The following is a 22,341-nucleotide window of genomic DNA, read 5'->3' on the forward strand; positions in this document are numbered from 1 at the left end:
ATCGCATCACGTTAAAGAAAGGGTAGAGCCCTAACTGAATGCTTTACGGGAGGATGATGTCAGCAATCCTCTCTCTGCTCCGTGACAGCCGATGACGATGAGCCGGAGTGGTCTTCTTGTGGTCGTGGTGGTGGGGTGGGGTTGGTGGCTGACCAGAATTTCTGATTAGAAAGAGCGTCAACAGGGCCACGATAAGGGCCTGGCCAATAATGTCTCTGCGCCCATCATGTTGCCACGGTGACAGGACTGAGCTTTCCATATTATATCTTTTTTTTTTTTGTCTATGTCTTAAACTTTCACTCCCTGCTGTTTAATTAATGCCGAGAATGCTTCAAAACATTCTCCTTCTCCGCGTTTGATTGATATAAATCTATCTTTTAAGAGCTTGTATACATTCGAGTGCACTATCTTAAAGTGAAAGCACATCAAAGCGAGTAAAATAGCATCTCGTATTTTAAGATCTCTGAAGTGCGTGCTATCAGTGAACATGGGGCTGCTGGGCTTCTTTTATGAGCACGTGGCCGCATAGCTCGGAAAAGACACGAGGAAACGAGCACGTCTAAAAACTCTTTCCAGGCTCAGACTTGTGATTATGTTTTTCTGTCCGTGAACCATCAGCGTACACTTGGGTGGCGCCATTTTGTCTGCTCAGCAGCCTCTTTGTAGAAAGCTCTGAGGTAAAGAGGTTCCTGAAACATAATATAGCAACAAGTGCCCTCAGCTCCTCCAATTAACTGGTGAGCTCTGTCTGGATGGGTTTTTAGAACATCAGCAAGAGTGCGCAGGAAAACCAAAATAGATGGTTTACGTAGTCAATATTTTAGCATCTGCCGCGTATTGATATTCTTGACATGTTTTACTGTCACCATATGGAAAGTAAATAATTTTCATATCATGCATTCGCTGAATAGTTATGCTAATGGCCCCATGAGCAAAATAATGATTACTTTTCTGGCTCATTTGAATAATGAAATCATTTAGTTAAGTGAGACAGTAAGCATTGGATTTGTTTATGTTAGATTCAGTGTGATCATATTATTCTCTTGTAATTGCGATGCGTGATCGATGGTGTTTTGGTTCCTTCATACTATCTATATGAAAACAGACAAAGAGGATTTATTTTCAGGAGTGGCACAAAGCCTCTATTATACAGTATAAAAGAACCTAAGCAAACATTATTCAAAGTGCACATTTTAGTCTCTCGGCATAGCAGAGAATAAATGATTTTTTCTCTTTTTCTTTTTCTTGTGGGGCCGATCTTGGTCAATACTTATTTAAGTGAAACAGTGACAAATGCGTATGTGAGGAGGACAGATTTTCTGAGGATCTCATCCAAAACTGAATAAATGAAATGAAATACTTGTACAAACAATACAACATTACTAACTTAATTGAGAAATAAGGACTCCCATCTATTCCACTGACATTTGTTTACAGAACTATTGTTTGTCCCCCCATATTGATTTATCTTTGTCACCCATCTCCCCATGAACTAAAAATACCATCTGACACCAGAGAGAGGAAAAAAAAATCAGCCTCAGGCCTAATCAATTGAGAGAGGCTTTTGGAGGTTGTTTACGATGCTGCTTTTGGTTCATGATGCACAAGCCCAGCTGGCGAATGAAATGAGTTTAGAGGACAGCAATTTTGTCTGAGAACCAGGAATATGAACAAGAAAATTATTTCACAGCGTTGCCAGCGCGTTTTGGTAGAAGTCGTACCGTACTCTTGAGCCTACATTTATCTCCTCATTGCTCCGGCCGCTGTTTTCCCACTTAAGCGCAGAGACTGCATCAGCTCTAAATCATAAAAAACCAGAAGTGGAGATTGTAAAGGCCCTGCAGAGTGATTTAAGTGTTTTAACAGTGATCCAGAAACGCAGAGCATCAGTGGGTTTGGCTGTGGATTTGGAGATCAAACTCAGAGGTCTTACACATGGCCAAAAAAACAGATCACTTGGAGCCACAAAGTAGGCCAAGTTTAACGTATCCCACCCAGTCATGCTTATCTGCTGCCCGGTCACCTTTATATTAAGGCAGGGTAGCAAAAATGTTGGCTTCAGTTATTGAAATCACACGTTTTAAAATGATTTTTATTCCTCATATGCAGAAAAAAAGTGAAAGCTGTCAATTCTTCATTTGATGTGACAACAGCTGACAGAAAAGCAATAGATGAGTTTCCATTACACATCCACCACTCTTGTGACATGATTTAAGCGTAAAAATTGCGATACGGGTTTGAGTGATGTTTTACATAGGCTCTTGTAGTTACTACACATCATATTTCAGTCTTTTGACAAAGCTGGAGTGCATTGACACGAACTCAAGATTGGCTGTCAAGTCCTGTTCTTAACATGCTGTGTTTCAGGGGCTTTTTTCTCTCAAGCCAACATCTCTGATATATTGTTTATCACCTTAAGCGTTCTTTTTGACTCGAGAGAGAAAAGGGCTGCAAAAATGAAATACAGCCGAAACCTATCATATTTGAAAGCCTTTACTTTTTCATGTCTATTGGTCACATGAGAAAGTTTGCTGTCAAAAAGTGCAAGTGGAGGAAAAAAGATCCTTCCCTGATGATTTTATGCTCCCAAAAAAATAAAAATCTTTTAGTGATAGGCCAGGGCAGCTGCCCTCATCCATACAGATATATCCTTTGTTTACCCCGAGCTCCTCACCGAGCACCTTCAGAAACAGGCCTTTCACCTGATTGGCTCACAAACGGTGGATCTGGCAATACAAGCTGACATTTATCTTACTTTGTAAAATACCACAGGAGCATTACGAGGCAAAGCAGAAAAAGCAGAATGCTAATCCCCTGCCACTGTAGCTTTGTGTTTAAATCACACTAAGATAATTGTTTTGGTAATTAATTGATGAATCATTCAGTAGGTTACAATGAACTTAGCCTTTCTTGACCAATTTACTCGGTGGCTTTAAGTAAACAGCTGCCACAAAAGAACATGTCACACAATGCCTCATGAAGTAATAAAGTGCTTCATAATTCCAAACAACTGCACATATGGATCGCCCTGACTTGTCCAGGAGCCAAACGAATTAGTGCATTAGAAGTGGCGGCGGCGGCTGCGTGCTTTATTTTCTTTTGCGACTGTGAATAAAGCTCATTAAGGAAACGCGTTCTTCGGAAACAAAGCCATCAACCATGTGATGTTTAAAGCACTATAAAGGTGACTGAGATGCAGATAAACTGTAGTTTTTATTCAGCCGTGATTCAGTCAGAGTCTGCAGAGAAGCATCTGAAAATCATTTTTAGCTCCACGCCAGGTTTCTTTGATATCTGACATGACATAGCTGTAGGAAGCTGCTCTCGCCAAAAAGACATGCAGTATGTAGACCGGTATAGTTTATGCAGGTAGTTCACTTTTAGTTTAAATATGGCTTTTGGCATTGTTCGTATTCGCCGAGCCACAATATTGATTTCTTTTCTATTTTTCCTCCCCCCTCACCCTCCCTGACACACACACACACACACACACACACACACACTGAACACACTCACATTCATAAACCTTTTTTTCTTTTTTTCAGCCTCCCAATAGCCTTGCCTTCGATTGTCAGCACTGGAAAGTGGATTAAATTACACTCATGTTGTCATGCTTGTTGTTCTTTTTCATTTTGGATAGAAAAATGAGCATTGCAAGTAAACCGCAAGTCTCCAGTGATAGACTCTGCAATGTCAGTGAGTTTCCGTATTGAAGCGAAACATGCGACAACAGCGGAGAAGACAAAGAAGAAAACAGATGGTTAAAAATGTATTTATTTAATTGTTTATGTTAACGTGACATCAGCCTTTAAAGGTTGTTCTTGTGTCGGCATGCTTATGTAGATGGTCACAGGGGGAAACAAGGCTCCAGACATTTAAGCTGACAAACTAGACTTTAATGACAAATATTGATTTCTCTTTTTTTTTAGTAGCAGTTAAGGCACGTGGATGACATACTAACACCATTAGCTCCCTGGTGCGGTTTAGATCTGAAATGTTCACTCGACATACTGATGTATGTCAGAGTTGCAGTCCAGTCTGGGCTTTTACTCTTTAGATTTCTTATTTATATTGATGAAAAGTTATATCTTCTGAATAAAATAAGAGAAAGCGATGTTTGAAGATGCTTCCTTTGTGTATATCCACCTCTGATCTCTTTTGTCTCCTGCCTCCCTCTTCCGCTAAGTCGGCGTAGTTCCACGCTTCGATCCGCACTGATAGAGCTCCTTCTCCTTCTCTTCTCCCTCAGGGTTTAGTCGAGCTGCCCTGCCATTTGGCTTAGTGCGGAGAGAGCTGTCTTGTGAGGGTTACCCCATTGATTTGCGGTGTCCAGGAAGTGATGTCATTATGATCGAAAGCGCCAACTATGGCCGAACGGACGACAAGATCTGCGATGCCGACCCTTTCCAGATGGAGAACATAAACTGCTATCTTCCAGACGCCTACAAGATCATGTCACAAAGGTAACACTGCAGACACCTCCAAATAATAACAGTAATAATAATAAATAAACCTAAAGATACTTTCCGCTGTCACAGAAGTGAAATGATTGATAAGCATGATAACATTTTCTTTGTCGTGGACCGCTGTTGACCATTTCATTTTGCATGGTTGCCCCTGTTGGCATCCTGTGTTGAGAAAAGAATCCTCCGTATCCCCTGGCTTTGGAGTAAAAGTCACCCAGAACAATAACAGTGTTGCTGTCAGTTGCATAAAAACAGAAAAACGGAATATGAGTGTGTAATAAGATTGCACTACTGAGACAGCCGAAACCGAGCAGAAGAGAATTAGAAATTTCATCAGAACTTGGAATTTTAAATCAATTTGGGCAAACAGCCCAGGGAGGGCAGATTAAAACACAGAAGTCACAGAGTACAGTAACAAAGCTTCCCATCCAAACTGCTGTCATTTCTGCTCTTATATACATACATTTAATATCTGCATTTATGTGATAAAATAAATAAATATTTAAAAACAAATAAAAATGAAAAAAATGTATATGATAAATATTGATTATGATGAAGATTAGAATTCTGGAGTATTTCTACAGTATAATGTGTATTACTTTTCTAAATGTTCTAAACACTACTTCTACTATCTGAATTTCCTAAACTTCCTTAATCGTACTGATCTCATGTGTAAATTCCTGGTAAGTTTAAGAGCAGGCTGTTAGCATGATTCAAAGACGCTCCATAGCTGATATTCACACTCTGATTGATAGCGTTAACTTTGGCACCCAGTATTGCTTTAGATTGGCACCAAAAAATTGTGTCAGAATTGAATAAATGCACTCAATCAAAAGTGCATGGATACAGTTATTTTTCTGCAGCTGACCTTATTGGATATGTATCTGTACTGAGCTTTCCATTCAGACCGCAAAATTTGGGGTTGACACTTTTAAGATGAAATATACAATTCAACTCACTAAGTTTTGCATTTGTCAATTCACCACCAACTGCCAAAGTCTAATGGCATAAAGTCATGTGTTAACCATTTTGCAGTTCCAAGAACAACAATGGTGTGGTCTGAGGGAGAGAAGTTTCTCCACTCCTGTTCATTTATTTGCAATACTAGAAGAAGGTATTACGAGAACATCTGAGGGCGGTCATTAATGTTTCTAAGGAAACGAAAGGCAACATGCACCAAAGCTGTTTTGAGCCGGGGCTTAAAAAAGTCAACGTGAAATACATAAAATATGCATCTTAATGATATTCACATTTTTCACATTGCAGGTTTGCTGAGTTGCTTTAACAAACACTAACGCACCAACAATACAATGAGAGCATGAGTTCATTAGACTTCAGCCTTTAGTCCAAACTGAATTTTAGGATTTTATGAGACAACAAACACTAAAAATATTTAATTCCAATTTTGCAGATTATTCATTATTTGCAATGTCACAATGCTAACACTGCAGACCAAGTCAGTAATTTCAGTTCATTTTATTATTACGTAACTCTGACTGTGTTATGTCACCAAGGATAAAAGGACATTTCTCAAGGAATTTAGCTCATAAATGTATTTCAGTCCAAGAGGTCAGATAAAATTATGCCAGATAATACTACTGATTCCAGATTTACTGTAAGCACATGAATAAAACTTTACATTGAAAAAATAAACATGTTTTTGCGAGCCTTGCACATTTTCATTTAGTTTTTATTTGTATTGATGTAAAAATGTTCAGTTTCCTTCACAACGCTCTCATGGAAACATTTCTTTTGTTTTATTTCCATTATTAAAAAAAAGGTTGCTAATGGACAGTTTAATAACACCACAATGCAAGCTTGTAACCATCCCTGTAGCTGTCATTAAATGCAAAGCTATCGACACGTTCACTGACGTGCACACACACTTGCAAACTTGGTTCAACCAGGAACGCTGCATACATGAGACCTAATACACGAGACCAGTTGTCACACAGGGATGCCATCGGAGCCAAAGTGCACAGGCTGGAATGACATATGACTGCCACAGAGAGAGATATTGGACGGTATGAGAGCGTCAGCAACTCTGGCACGCCGCCTTGGGAAATAAAAAAAATAATGAAATAAAAAAGTAGAGCCCTTGTATTCAGGGGGGTTATTGTCAAGTCCTATTTGATGAAGTCAGATAGCTGACTCACATTGTCTGTCCTGAAAGGCTGCAGCCTGCCTTCTCTCCGCTTGTGGCCATATGTATTACGCTGCCCTCAGCCTCGCTCATACACAACAGTAAACAGTAAACTGAAGCACAAATACCAACCCAGCAGGAGGCTGACAACAAATCCCAAAAACGCTCTCTACCAGTGTCTCTAGTTCAGACACTGATGTCTGTAGGACTGGGGTTCATTCCTCACATCCTGAGAGTGCCAGAGGCTGTACTTCAGATGTTGTTTTAAATGTGTTTTTAGCACCGTGATGTCGGTGCTGTAGTGTTCAAAGAGAGAGAGAGAAAAAACTGTCATAAAAGAGGTCTCTGCGAGGGACACGAGTTCAAAATCCACAAAACAGGTACTTTACAAGACCTACGTCTGACAAAACACACATAAAGTTCTTTTGAGATCACCATGGAAATGTGAGAACAGATTAGTGAGTCATTATTTATACGAGTGGAAAGCATGGATTGGAGTTTTTATGTAGTCAGTATCATAAAAAGCAAAACAAGTGCACTGACATGAAAATAGATTCAAGGACAACTTGACAAATGTCCAAGACTGCATATGGGACTAATTACACATTCTTTTTCTCTTGCCCGTTTATTTACAGCAATAGACTGAAATAGGAAGCAAATGTAATGAAAGATTGCCCCTGCTGCCAAAAATAATTATCCTCAAATGGGGAAAAAAAGGAACGTGGTGATTGTTTTGCCTGTTTGGAATGCAGTGTTTGTTTCATTGGCATGAGGTCTGAGCCCTCCGTTCCTCTCCGAGCCTAAACTCTGCTCTGCTGTCTGGCTCCTGCTGAGGCTAGCTCAGCTGAAAACGTTCCCTTTGTTGAACACTCCCCTGCACACACACTGTATGTGGAAAAAAAAAAGGAAAATAGTATTTCCTACTGTACAGCCTACATCAATAAAGGGATTCAAGAACCAAAAATATTTGTTGCCATAATTACTCTGGTCTACTAATTTAAGTGTGTGGGGGGAAATCACATTAGTACTCGTGTGTGGAAAACTGTGTTCACTTTTAAACATCCGAAATTGATGTGGCCCCGAAGTGTGGAGAATTGGATTGAGGCTTCACTGAGTTTGATAGATCCTGTTGGCACTCCAAGTTGTTTTTATATCTGGCTGGCATATTATATTCATGAGCACAATGATTTTATGAAAATAGCCTTAGGACTGTTGTGGCTCAATTAGAACATTCAGCTGCAAGCAATTAGTCGACTCAAGTGGGTGATAATCTGTACAGGAATTTTTCATGTGGACACCTCCCCAGCAGATGTGAAACTGCATGGCAGTACAGTTTGAAATAATTAATTCATTGGTAATAATATTCAGTGATGTGTTTTTTTTTTCTTTCTTTTCAGGATTTTAGTTGTTAATGATTACATTTCCTCATCTACGCTGATGATAATGATAATGACTACAAACACATTCTCGCCACACAGATAACATCTACTAAATTAAAACTGTAATTTAAGTGCATTTGAATATTATTTTGTAGTGCGTTTACTTGTGCATGCAACAACCATCTGGTGCTTAGATGTTACTGATCTAAATCTGTCCATCAGTCTCCATCACAGTTCAAGGAATAAGAAAACATGACAGTGAAGCACCTCGACTAATCATCTCCTCCAAAAAAAAAAAAAAAAGGATATACAATATGGGCAGCTTACATCTATTGATTTCTCTTTGACTAATGAGGTTCATTGTAAGTATTAGATAACAAGGTCATTGATTGCTGTAACATAACATGATTGGTGCCTGTGCATCATGGTTTTTTTTTTTAAAGAGCGTATCATTGATGAAAATGATCAGTGCAGATAGCTTTCTAACAGAGAAGATTAAATTCATCAGCAGGATTAGGGGACAGCATGAGTTACACCGAGCTGATTATTAATTAATAATTATCGTGACAATTATTATTATTACCAGTCAACAACCGTGTATTTGAAATGTTATATTTCATAATGACATATTAAATGCAGCAGATTTTTACAAATATAACATGTTGTAAAAACATTAACATGCAATTAGCTGCATCTTTGAAGTTGTTGTCAATGAATGTGAAGCAGTTCTGGAGACTAAATGATGCCGCTTACACTATTTATATCAATGTCAGGGGCGGCTCGCGAGGCTCTCCGAGGAGCTCCATTGTTGCCGCCTGACAGCACAGTGCCTTGTTCTTCCTCTCTGTATGTACGACGTTAGTGTTTATTTAAAGCGCAGCCGATTAAGATTTCATAAAGATCCAGATTCCGCTTGGACGTTTCACAGGGATGTTCAAAAGTTCATGAGGCATGAAACTGCTCTCCACTCAAAAAATAAAGTGTAGGAACAGTCAGCTCATTAGGCTAACAACTGCTAATACCAGTGCTGAATTACATGAAACGTAAGTAGAGAAATAGATTTACCAACACACATGTCACATCATGTTAGATGGGTGGGGCAACACGCTGGTTTCCCACGTATGAAGTCTGGAGTATGTATTGGAGAATCTGGGCAATGCAGCAAGTGAGGCCTGCTACTGTTGATATTAATAGTACTAAAGTACATATGATATGCACTTAGATTCAACAGAGTTTTTAAATTGATACATTTTCTTACAGTTTGGAAATGTTTCCAGTTTTTCAGATAAATTTGATCACTAACACAATAACACTTCTGTAAAAAAACAAAACAAAAAAACAATTAACATAGAAACACTGAACTACTCTCTATGAGGAATTTTAAGCAGTCAGGAAAGCTCTGAAGTATTAAACAGTTATGACCTGCACACACGTTAAAGATAGCCACACTAGCGGTCTGTGAAGTTATCATTAAGGTAGTGGATCGTAACCATGGCTAATATTAAAATGATAACATTAGTGTTGGGAGTAGGTAGCAAATTGTATCAGTATGACGGGATGACACTATTATTTGTGTACAATAATTCTTACAATACAATACAATAAAAACTAGACAGAAATAGAAGCAGCCTACCTTACCGACTGTATTCGATCAATAACAGAAGTCACCAGAAGCACAACGCTACCTCAGAAAATCTAAAAATGTTGAGGGTTTTTTTTTTGTGATTTTGCTCTGCAAACAAAATCTTAAAGTATTGGTCATACAGTCATATTTACAGTTATATTAACTGGATTTTTTTTTTTTGCATGATGTCAGAGAACTTAAAAATAGTTTTGTCACAGAAATATTCTTTTATATTGTTTGTAATTTTTATATATATAAAAAATGATCCCGTTATATTAAAAATGTATTATTTTCCTGGGTATCAGTTTGAAATTCAATGACAAAAAAAGCATCAGCTTTTCCTTTTTAGTAGCTAGTAAAGCTTTGCGTTCCCATCTCTTCTTTACAAAACTGATCAAGCTTGAGAATGAACACAGTTAAAATCCTTTCATTTACTAGAAGACAGAGCCGGCACTGAGAGGGTCATATCTGACCAAAGGAGAACATTAATATTGTTGTTTCTGAAGCTTTCCTGAATTGTTGTCTTTGTACTTGGGTGTTCTAGCTTCGCGTCGTGTCATCTTGTAAAGGTCACATTTTGACCAGCAGAATGTCACAGTAGTATTTCTATTGACTTGAGTGGCATGGCGATATAGCTTTTCTGGTTTAAAAATCAATAGATGGATGGATGTGAGTCAGACAGCCTTCCCCCTGACTCTTTAAGAGCCTGGAATCCCCCGGGTGAGCTCCATAAATATAGCACAAACACAAGCATATGACAGTAATTATAAGTTTCTGGGATGTCTCACCCGGATATTTGGGCTGGATTGTGAGTTGAAAGCGATGCTAATGGTTAATTTCTAACAACCTATTTCCTGCAGCATTATTGGGCCACCCCCTTATAAACTGGTCTATATATACTGATACTGGAGCTGATTATACTTATAAAGACTATACTGTACACACACACGTGTGTGTGTGTGTGTGTGTGTGTGTGTGTGTGTGTGTGTGTGTGTTTTGTGTCCTGTTCGCACCAGATTTTTTTTTCCTTTGCTGCTATTCTCTGGCCTTGGAAATGATTTAATTTTTCAATGGCCTGTCTGCTATCAACAGGCTTGCCTCTTGAGAGAGATGTCTGCCTTGATAATTGTGCCATGAACCTCATCAGCATTTCAGATGAAATGGAGCTAGACGGGTCACTTTGAGTTTAAGAGATGCTAATTTGATTGAAATTCAAACTGGGAGCACCAGGAAGTAGATTGTGCCTTTTTCTCTAATGTGCTCCCCTCACTCATGTCGCTTTTCTCCTCCAGTTACACAGCGATTGTTTTCGCTACTGCTGCTGGTGCTACTGTATTTTTTTATTTTTTTTATTGTGAATTACAAATAGCTGCTTTGGCTTTCAGTGAGTTGAAGGATAGAAAATCGAGAAGTGGGTGCAAAATGATCTGAGATTAAGCAATTAAGGGACATCTTACCGGTAGTCTAAAATAAACCAGTCACATGACTGGCACTTGATGTGACACATGCAAAATTGGTAATAAAAGATTTACTTTCTACACTGCTTTAAAATCTAAATTTAGTTTAGTTTTCCTTTAAATCAGTTTGCAAATTTTCTGATTCAAAATTGAATATAATTAAAATATTTCAACACTTCAGGGCTTTTTCTCCGGTCATCTATTTTTTTTCTTTTTTAAAGCAAATTTCTTCATTCATACAAAGTCTAAATACACATTTTTTGTAGTTTCTTTTATTATTATTAAATATTTAAAGGTTTATCTTCTGTATTACCTCGTGGTGCTTGTGATTAATCTGATGATGAAATGTGTGATGATCAAATCCCCAAATTTCTAATTATGCAGTATATTTCCACATATTTGTCATAAAAGTAAAACTGGAATATAAACGTATAAACTCAAAGCTTGACATGATACAAAGCATAGTTTATTAAAATGACACAGTTATAAAAAACAGGCATGAAATCTGTTAGGATTTAAGAAGGCTGTAGACCTCCCACTCTGTTTGTTTTTGTATGTTATCATGATTTATTATTAAATGAACATATTATCCTCAAGGCCCATTATTCCTCTGACATGCTTTATGATGTCATAGCAAAAGGTTAAATATGGTGGATACATGGTATCAACGAGTACTAGCAGTTCACCTTGTTGGTATCTTATTGCGTTCTTTCCCACTGCCCTGAGACGGAGCTCATATTTAAAAGAGATTTACATGAAATCCAAGCAGCACACTCTAATTGTACTGATGTCTGCCTCTCCCAAAAGGTCAGAGATGTGATGGGATTACATTTGGAACACTTCAGTGTGATTAAAAGGCCGGTGGGAGAAATGGAGGCAATCAAAGCAGAATCATGCTCTATCCTGCAGTCGTTTTAGTTTTACGTCAAGAAAAATGGTGATCTGATTTTACATTCTGAGACTAATTTAAATACATATTTTCGAGACATTTTCAAATTCAAATTATTTGTAAGAAAATACCACAAATAAGTAGAGAAAGATAGAAGCTTAAATCAAAAAGTTACGACCTCTACTTCTTTTATCTCTTCAGACTTGGCTTTGCTTTGAAATGTATTCATTCATTCATTCTGGAACATATTTATATATATGTATATATATTCTAGATATTTTCACATTCAAAGTATCTGTGAGAAACACCCTGAAGAGGCAGAGAAAGAGCTAGTTTTTATTTGAGTCTGTGACCTCTAAGACTTTTTATCTCTTCAGCCTTTTATACACTTTGAAATGTATTATTTACTAATTACTTTACTTACTTACTAATTTAATTATGTACTTACTTACTTATTCTCGGCCAACCTATGTTTGATATAAAAGTTTCCTAAAATATGACTGCATCACATACACTCGTCTGTATAGGCACAGCAGGAACAAACAACCCCCAAAAACGAGTAATAATAATAATAATTATAATTTTGCCTCCAAAATAGTATATTTACTATTAACTTCTTTAAGTCTTTTTAAAAGCTAAAACATAAATTGGTAGTCTCTTCACTTTTGCTTCGGTGAAATCCTGCTGAGCAATCAAGATAGTCATAGAAAGTTTAAAATTCTCAAAGAAAGCGGAGGAATGCTTCCTTTGACTTAATAATCATTATGTACATGATTAATTACTATATAGCCTAAGAGTAGCAAAAGATCATACTGTACATGCATTTAATTAGTGTGCACTTTGAGACCTGCGCCCTACCAAATCCAAAATGCTGAACTTTTTTATGGGAGGAATTTCAATTACATGCTCTCTCTCAAAATGAGGGTTAGAACTATGCACAGCACAAGTCATTAGGGGTTTTTTTCTCAATTGGTCTCAGGGGATGCCTGAGGTTTCACAGATGAGACAGGCATCACAGTCACACAATCCCATAGACGAGGGAGCCCCCTGCTCCGCTGCTCTAAAATTAGGGCAATATATCAGAAAGAGCCATCAACACTTATGTCAACATTGTTTCATGAGAAATATGAGAATTTTTTGTGTTTATGCCCTGTTGTTTCATGCATTTGCCTGAGTGATGATGGCAGGCCGGTGTCTCATTAGTGTCACAAATTTTATTTTTGAATTAATTCTCTTTCATACCCGTAACATAAAGTATGCATTCATTTCCCAGTCTCACTGGTATCTGATAGATAAAGCACGGTGATTTATATTGCTCCTGCATGAGATGCTTATGCATGAGCAAAGGAAAAACAATCGTCAAAGTGACCATATAATATATGGAAACTGCTACAGACTCGAGAAATATTAGCCACAAAAACAAGCAGCATATTATGGTCCCAGCATGAGGTGCATGTTTTAATTTCAAAACAGTCATTCATTTCCATAAATACAACTATAATATGCTGATATTTTCATCTGTTATCACTCGCGGAGGTCATTAATAAAGTGAAATGCCCCTTGAAATCTGCACTAAACACAGATGCACACAGATGTGGAAACAAATGTGTGTTTATGCTGATTTGCTCTGTAATAAAATGTGCTGTATTAAAATTGCCAAAAGGAAAAAGAAAGAAAAAAACCCATTTGTGCTTCTCAGTCAAAATAAGAAGGTGTTCTCTATCAAAAACATTTATAAACATTTATGAACTCTTTCAGTCAGCATGATTTTTAGAAACAGAGGAACATAAGGAACACGAATGAGCGATGTCTAATTATTGTTCCCTTCTGTTGTTCCGACTTTCTGTTCTGGACACAGTTTTGTGTTGTAAATCTCAGTCCCAGTGCCCTGCATGCATTCCTGATACTCAGCTAAAACTCTGTAGGTTTGTTTTTAAGCAAAAACTAAAGCGGCACCAGTTTCCAGGCCCCTACGTCAATTCATCACTGTGCACCTCAACAGTAACCAACTCTGCCCTGTTCCACCGAGATACCTAATAATATATTAATAACATTTGGACACAGAGCAGCGATTACGTCTCCAGCCCAAAACAAAAGCAAAACCCAAAGCACAATACAGTGCAACCAGTAATACATTTTCCAATGATCTGCTGTAAATGGGCGCACTGGTCTGTGATAAGAAGAAACAAATATTATCTCTGGTCTCTGCTAAATCAGCAGAACAGGGTTATCGATCCGGCTCCTCACATTGCCAATAGAATTTTAAGTCCCCTTGGAAGCAAAGACGGCTAGCTCAGGGTATTGATGTCATTATCATGATTTCAGCGTAGCAAGATGGTGGTCTCCTACAACTCCCTGAACCTCAGAAGATCATCTCCAGATGTTAAAGGCAGTGACTGAAATGTACTCCTGACACTACTGTAAGGGCTGTTCAAATGATAAACAAGATGTCTAATATTATTATTATTTATTTATTTTTTTTAAGAAATGAAACGTTTCATATTGTCTGGTCTTGTGGGATCTACAATTTCAGATGCTGCAGTTATTATTAATGAGACCTTTGATGGCATTTTGGGTGCCTCATAAAGCTACTCAGCATGTAGGCCCATTCAGAGGAAGCTCAATCAATAAGTCAGGACATTTGAGTGAAACACACAGAGACTGTTTATCCTGTGCAAAACTCACCCCACCAAAGACCAGTGTGGGGGGTAAATTCCAAGATCACATGAGGTTCCTGTGCAGTAGTCCAGTACTGTATTTACAGTGAGCCACAGTCAGCTACAACATTAAAACTAGTGCCACATAATGTGCGGTTCCCTCTTCTGCTAACAAAACAGACCCCAGGGTCCAGTGCAGCTGGAATCACAGGGCTATCCTGTGGGATCTAGAATGGGACGTCCTTGGATTGGGCTTGTTGTGGTGCACTGGTTTGGGGTCTGGAGGATATGAAGGCAGTGCTGCTCCCATGGGTCATGTTCCCAGAGCCATTACTGAGCATTCAAGGTTACTTTATTTATACCCATAGGTAACTATGCTTTACAGCACAATGATAGCATTTGGCATCCGTTCACAAAACACACACACAACTATTTAAACCTGACAGACACATATTTGGTAATTAGACAAGATGAATCAAATCAAAAAACAGTTGTTATTAAGTAAGCGTGTTCCCCGAGCTGTTACCGGGGACTTTTGTGGTCCAATGATCCCCGAGGGTCGTTGTCATGTTCCTCGAGCTGCAACTGAGCAATTTTGCGGTGTGATTTAGCACATTTTGTCTAAGGGAGCTCTGTTGCTATGGTGACATCCTAACAACGTTTTTATGTCTGGTACGTGTCAAAGTCAGTCCTTGCATTGCATCGCTGGTATGTGTCACGGATATTGACTTTGACACATACCAGCGATGCAATGCAAGGACTGTAAAGTTGATCATAGTATTGTTAATTTTATTTACCTACCATTTAGGTTTTTCATTTTTTTGGCTGATAGCTGCATCTGACAGTGTCCATTATTACAATAATTTGTGCCTTTTTTTCCTCCCAGAAAGTTTCAACTGCATGCAAGCAGCTTGACATTTAACAAACCGCAACACATGCAGAAGTTTGTTTGAATTTAAGTATGATGACAACTCCCTCCAAACTTTGCACTCTGTTGGCAGCGTAACACCAACGGGGGAGTTAAGATGACTTCAAGCTGACAGACAGCACAGCTAACTAGCTGTAGCTAGCTAGAGGTGTTTATAAAAAGGTGTGCATGTGCAGACGGGGCCTCGCGTATGTTATCATAGGTCATCTGCCTTAAAGGCGCAAAGAGAGATGTCTTCAACCAGGACATGTGATGCGGGGGCATGATATCTCATACTGTATGTGTTGTACTGAGTCCGAAGGGGAACTCGGTATTTAGTTCAGTGCTGACCAGCTTTTTAGCAGACAGGTAATGCTGTGTTATGTTAAGGGACTAAAAATATAAGAGAGGCCATCTGGATTTTTTCCTTGATATATACACATTTAGACAGATTATCCACTCTCTAAAAGAAATACAGCACAAAGCACAAAAGACCTCTTTTATATGAACCTGATGGCAAAGATCCAATAGGCATGTACAGAGTGAAAAGCAATGGAACTGGCCATATCTTTATTGCTCGCAGATTCAATAGCATGGCTACATCTTGCTGAGCGTTACTCTTTTTATTTCTTTGTTGGTGGAATTTGAATATTTCCCAGCCTGAACATGAGTTAAGAGCCGTTGAAAAGAACCGGCACACGGCGTTTTAATATTTATGCTTTTATTTCCTTCAGTTTGTCTCGATACATGCTTAATCACCCAGGGAAGGAAATCCCCGACAGCTGATTCTGTCCCTGTCAAACTGAGAACGCTACATCCAGATGAACACAGTCAACTTTCTGGGATTTCTTTCAGTTGCCGAGTTTGCTTGAGACTGGATGAATTTGAGCAAAGCAGTAAATGTTTCTTTCCTGTGTTTTCTCTCGTCAGATGCAACAATCGGACCCAGTGCATTGTAATCACGGGTTCAGATGTCTTCCCCGACCCCTGCCCAGGGACCTACAAATACCTGGAGGTCCAGTATGAGTGTGTTCCCTACAGTAAGTATGGCCCTTCTGTCATGAATTGTAAACTCTCCCTTTTCTCTCTCCCGACACCCCTTCCCCATCGTTTCCCCCCTTCCTCCTTGCCCTCTGTCTCTCCTCCTGTGTTGTACCATATTCTGTCCCATTTCTTCCAGACAGTCTCCTTTCTTTGTCTGCAATACCTTCCAACACCCTATTTCTCCTTCTCTTCTTCCATCTGTGTCACACCATGAACTTTTCATGAAATATGACCTGTAAAACCCTTTGGTCCTCTTCCACACGGCCCTTATTATTGATGTGCTCACTGTGTTTCCAGCAGATCGACAAGCCTGGTTATGAGGTAGCAGACTAGAGGGAGGGCAGAGGAAGTCATGCTGACTCTCCTTAATAGCAAGACAGTGTTTCATTACTCAAGTCTTGTACGGAGAAGTCTATCAGGCATAAGCACAGCTCACCTTGATGGCTTAATATACATTCGCACAACAGGTGTTGAAATATGTTAACAGATGTTTCATTATGTAACAGAACAAAATAGCTCCACTCATAAGTCAACAAGCTAATATTTCATCTAAAGAGATAGCGTTAACATTTTGTCTGTTCCTCTGATGTTAAAATATTCATTGCCATTCAGCTTCCAAACAATCTTTAGATTGCCCTTTGTATTAAAATTCTCCTTTGTCCTTTAAGCTGCCATGTTCATTTGCAATTCGTGAAGGAAATTCCCCCGTGTAACCTTTACAAACTGATTAATGACAAAGATTTAGATGAATTGCCAGAATCACTAATCAGGTGGAACTGAAATAATTAGAGTCGGGGTGATGGGACAATAGTATTTGGCAGCTCTTGTAGATCCAAATGAGTATTTTGCACACTGATGTCTTTAGATGTGTTGCAGTCTTGATTCAGCTCAAAACAGAAATGAAGTAGAAATCTAAATAAAACACCTGTATTCTGTTTCTCCTTAACACATCTGTTCAACGCTGCTCATTACCAGTAAACCTGCTTAAGCGGTTCCCCTTAGTGTTGAATTGGAATGCATTAGTGAACATCATTAGATGGTGAAACTCATTACAACTTAAAGGTTAACCTCTCTGAGGCTTTGAGGACCTGTAATTAAACATGGAATAAGCAGTAATGGGCATTCGAGTCCAACTTACTGAGGAAAGACGAATCCTGGAGGTCCTACCTCAGACTGCACTCAACTGTTACCTTGTTTCTTTTTTTTTTGGGGGGGGGGTAGAGAGGCTAGGGGGAGCTCACCTTATAGTCAAGCAACGTATTGATTCTACGTCTTGCTGTGATACTGCAAACTTTAATAGTAGGATTAACCTCAAGGTGCACTCGTGTCCACCCACTGTTATGATTGTCTTTGCCTTCACATCTCGCAGAGGAAACAGTCTAGGCTGCTAGTGTGGTGGTGAAAAATAAACTTCTGACCAAGGACTCTCAGCCCTAGAAAAGTCTGTCTAACAAATGAAAATAAAAACAAGTCCTCACTTCACTCTAAACAGTTTCAAACATGCATGTCTGTAGCCCCATCTTTTTGCTTCTCAAGGTCCATGCCCAACCAGAATAGGACCAAGAACACAGAATGTATCCTATCGCAACTGCCCTGGTAAGTGTATAGTGTTCTCCCAGTCTGATTCAGTCCACACAAGCCCAGTCCAGCCTTTCCTATTCAACCCCTACTGTAAACAGTGATAGATTTTGATTTATAGGCAAGTTGCCTGTTTTGTTGTTCTCCTGTAACCAATCCTCTGTCTCCTCAGCCCTCAGCAAAAAAATAATATTAATCCATGCATCTCATTTTGTAGAGTCAGATTAATGCAGATTGAATAGATCATATGCCAAATAGAGAGGTTCATGATTAACATTTCAGCAGTCCAGAAGCTTAGGAACCCCCGGATTTGCAGGATACAAGACTTGAGTAGATGTTTTTCAAAAGAACACTTGAAATCCCCATTAAGCTGATCAGCAAGGGGACCAAAGACAGTGTCCTCGTTTAGCCCGGTAACTACCACCCCTCAAAATCTCACTGTCCCCAAGAAACACAAGTAGCAGTTACACAACAGAAAACTTAAAATGTTGTTTTTTTTCCTCACCAGCTGAATGTATTTAATTCATTCGGTCTATTTTCCAAGTCTTTGCATAATTACACTTCTGTGCAAGCAGCGTGTGCAATGACTTACCTACATTCCAACCATTTTCATCCTTTGGCTTTATAATTTGGTTCTTGTCATGAACTGCCCTCATTAGTAGCATTAGCTTCATATTCCAGCCAAGGATGTAAATTTTGTCTTCACCTGGCACTGAGTCACCCTTTGAATTGGCTCCAGTAATTGCTTGAATCAGGCAACATAAAAGCCACAATGTTTCTTTATTACAATTGTTCTATGCAAGCAATTTCAAATCGGTGGGAAAAAAAGAGAATGATTCCTTCTCTATTCTTACTTGTAAAACTGCAGAGTCATGCCAGTTGGCATAAGCAGGCCTCGTTGCTAATATTTTCATTTTCATCACCTGTTAGTACAGGTAAACCCCTCAGCTCCGAGTGACAGTGTTGGCCAGAATAGGAAAAATAGGATAAAAAAATACACCTCTAACAGCATGAGCATCGAGTCCTCTTTGATTGTTTTGTTTAGCCCCCTCACACCTCCCACCCCTTCCTTTTTCTTGAGTATATTTAATGTAATGCTTCAATTCAACACCAGGATACCTAACTGAGTTGACAGCAGATATGTGTTCACAAAATAATAGAAAGCCAGATTATTAACCGGGGTTATTTAATTACAAGTACTTCTTAAAAAGCAAGAATTCCCTAGAAAAGAAAAGAATGTAGTTTCCTGGGTTAAATGTGGATTCGAATGTGTCTCATGCTTGTTTTAATGTTGCTGTATATAAACTGACTTAATTTCTTCCCTTCCCCTGTGCAATCTGCAGGAAACCTCCTGGGTATCTGACTCACTCTCTTCATCCACTGACCGATTTCTGATCACACTGATTGCTATTTCTATTTTTACATTTCTACTTACATCATCAGGTCTTCGGTCATGTGTTCTCCCTTTCTTTCCAGATTTCCTTCACCCATGTCTCTCCGTCTGCTTCTCACCTCTTCTATTTTGTGTGGCTGAGGCAGCTTCTGAGAACTGTTGTTAGTTTGTTTGATTCCTATCCATGTGAGATCTCTTAGTTAGGTGCAGCACACTTGAATTTCTTCTGCAGAATGGAGTGCATTCATTTGTGGATCCTTTTGAATCGCAAGTTTCATAGATTTTTTTTTTCTTTTTTGCCACAGAAGCCAAGATCAGACTCAACAGTTTGTGACGGATTCAAATTTTAATGTGAACATGTATACAAAAGGAGTGTTGCAGGCCTCGGATAAAAATGTATGATCACGCTAACGCTTTTTGTGAAAAACAGACAGTCACAAACGAATAGGAATGCAGACTGAAGGGCACAAGATCAGAGGTGTGCAGAAATAATCGTTGAATCAGTGAAGTAAAGTACTAGTGCACTTCAAACACTCCACACATAGATATTACTTTGTTGTTGACGCTTCATAAATGTTCAAATTAAAATAAATAAAACTCACTTAAATAAGAGTACCATTTGATAAATACGAGGTTCCTTAACTCCACCCAAAAAAGCCAAAGACACACCTAATTTAAATTTTTGCTGATTTCCACTTCAAGGTTTTCTCATTGTTCTCTGAGAGCTGCTGAAGTTTTGAGGTCTCATTCTAACTACTTGACACATCAGGACATAATAGTGAGCGCTGAATTTGAAGTTTGATCTTGGAGGATAAATTAAGGTCCAAAACACAATTTAAAAAAACAAAACAACACCGAAACCGTGTGCTCGAACACTATAAGCTGCTCGGTCTCTTGGTCACAGCTCATGATGTGAAGAAGCAGTTAAAATAAAATCTAATTTTCTTTACCTTGAATTTCAGATCAGCCAAATTTAAATCAGGTTTTTGCCTTTTAAGGGCAGAGTGGCAGAATTTTTTTGATATCTCACTCATAGTTTTTCTCTCATCCATGTACAAATACCAGGATTTCCCTTTCTGTAACGTTGTTACCTCTTAAACAGTGTACATTCAACACACAGATTACTGCTGTACTGTCTTGAATTGTCCAGTCTGATCTAGGCTTTAGATGTACCTTGCTTATATACTGCTCTCTCTCTCTCTCTATATATATATATATATATATTCCATTATTGTATTGTTGCAGTTCAGAATTAGAAGCCACTCACTTGCAATGCATATGGAATTCTTTTTTTTTTTAAGTTTTAGTGAAATGTGAAATGTTTTATCGGCTATTGACATCTCAGTTTAATGGACTGAATAATGCTTATTAGCACAAGTGCATTCAGAGTGCCTTGTTTGAATGCGCTCATGATGGCTAATTTATAGCAGACTCGTATGGACACAAAAACATCTATTCAGATTGCGCACTCTCTTATGGAACATAAAATTAAATACATTTTTCCACAGCGAGTGCACGAGAGGTATATTCATGCATTTTGCTCCAACAATTTACAGTGATTACCTGCTCCCTTGGTCTGCAATGAACTTATTTGTGCATGGCTTCATCTTTTTAAAAGTGAAAATAATGATAAAAATGTTACATGGAGACTTTTGCATTATATTTTTCCCACAAAATTAAAATTGGATCTTTATTATATTAAAACCTGCTTTAATTGAATAACACGATGTAATCAATTACACTGCTCAAAAAACCCCACTTAAATCGCACATAGAAAAGCTTTTTTGATATAAAATGTGTAATTCATAAACCCTTCGCAGGCAAGGTTCAAAATTATACCACCAATCAAAGTTTAAAATTGAAATTAGAGGCTGCTTCAACTGGTGTCATAGTGTGGCTCAGTAATGTGTGTGGCCACTGCGTGTCTGCATGCACTTCTGATAATACCCTTGGCAGATCTCCTTCTAGACCTGGATCATTTCATCAGTGACATCCGAGACAGTCTGGGTGCTCCCAGAGGTTCTCAGTTGGATTCAGGTCTGGGGAAATGAAGGCCAGTCAATGGCATCAATGCCTCTGTCATCCAGGAATTACCTATACACTAGAAGAACCCACAGCAACAGCATAAGGTCTGACAGTGGGTCTGAGGATTTCATCCTGGTACCTAACAGTGATCAGCTGTTTAGCATGTGGAGGTCTGTGCAGCTGTCCAAGGATATGCCTCCCCAGTCCATCACTGACCCACTGCTAAGCACTCATGCTCAGTGCTACTGCAGGCAGCATAACACTGACCAAGCCATCTCCAGATTCTTTCACGTCTGTCACTTGTACTCAGTGTGAAGCTGCTCTCATCTGTGAAGAGAATGGCGTGTCAGCGGAGAACACGCCAATTCTGATGTTCACTGGTGAATGCCAATCAAGCTGCACTGTGCTAAAGGCCACACTAAAGGACGTCAGCCCCTAGTCCCGTCTTCATGGTGTGTGACCGTTTGGTATTCGTATTAATAGCCCACTGGGGTCATTTTGTAGGGCTGGGATTGGGGAGGCCTTTCTACAGCCCTGTCCAGTTCTCATAACATACGCTCCTACCGGAACCTGAATGTGCTGCAGGGAGCGTCTCGTGATAACAGTGTTGACAAGGACGCTAGCAAAAAGCAAAAGTAGAGAAACGTGGTTCAGGAAGGACATGGAGAGTAATGGTCTGTGGCCACCACCTGCTAAACTGTTGTCATGTTGTTGCCTCTCCAGTGTGCCTGTTGCAGCTTTCATTGCACCAAAGCAGATGAAATGGATTGCTCCCTAAA

General features: G+C 39.0%; 1 protein-coding gene across 19 annotated transcripts in view; it reads left to right on the forward strand.

Moving 5' to 3' along the window:
* Positions 1–22,341, forward strand: part of adgrl2a (adhesion G protein-coupled receptor L2a) — a 94,811-nt gene that overhangs the window by 32,911 nt on the left and 39,559 nt on the right. For 14 of the 19 annotated variants that reach the window (XM_063496224.1, XM_065472026.1, XM_063496227.1 and 11 more), the window contains exons 3-5: positions 4,250–4,463; positions 16,453–16,562; positions 18,103–18,162. In XM_063496224.1, the coding sequence (XP_063352294.1) occupies positions 4,250–4,463; positions 16,453–16,562; positions 18,103–18,162 (384 nt within the window). The remainder of the gene's footprint in view (positions 1–4,249; positions 4,464–16,452; positions 16,563–18,102; positions 18,163–22,341) is intronic. The other 5 variants (XM_063496230.1, XM_063496229.1, XM_063496228.1 and 2 more) reach the window with 1 other exon arrangement.

Source organism: Pelmatolapia mariae, linkage group LG15 (genome assembly GCF_036321145.2).
Source record: "Pelmatolapia mariae isolate MD_Pm_ZW linkage group LG15, Pm_UMD_F_2, whole genome shotgun sequence".
In the NCBI taxonomy this organism is placed as follows: Eukaryota; Metazoa; Chordata; class Actinopteri; order Cichliformes; family Cichlidae; genus Pelmatolapia; species Pelmatolapia mariae.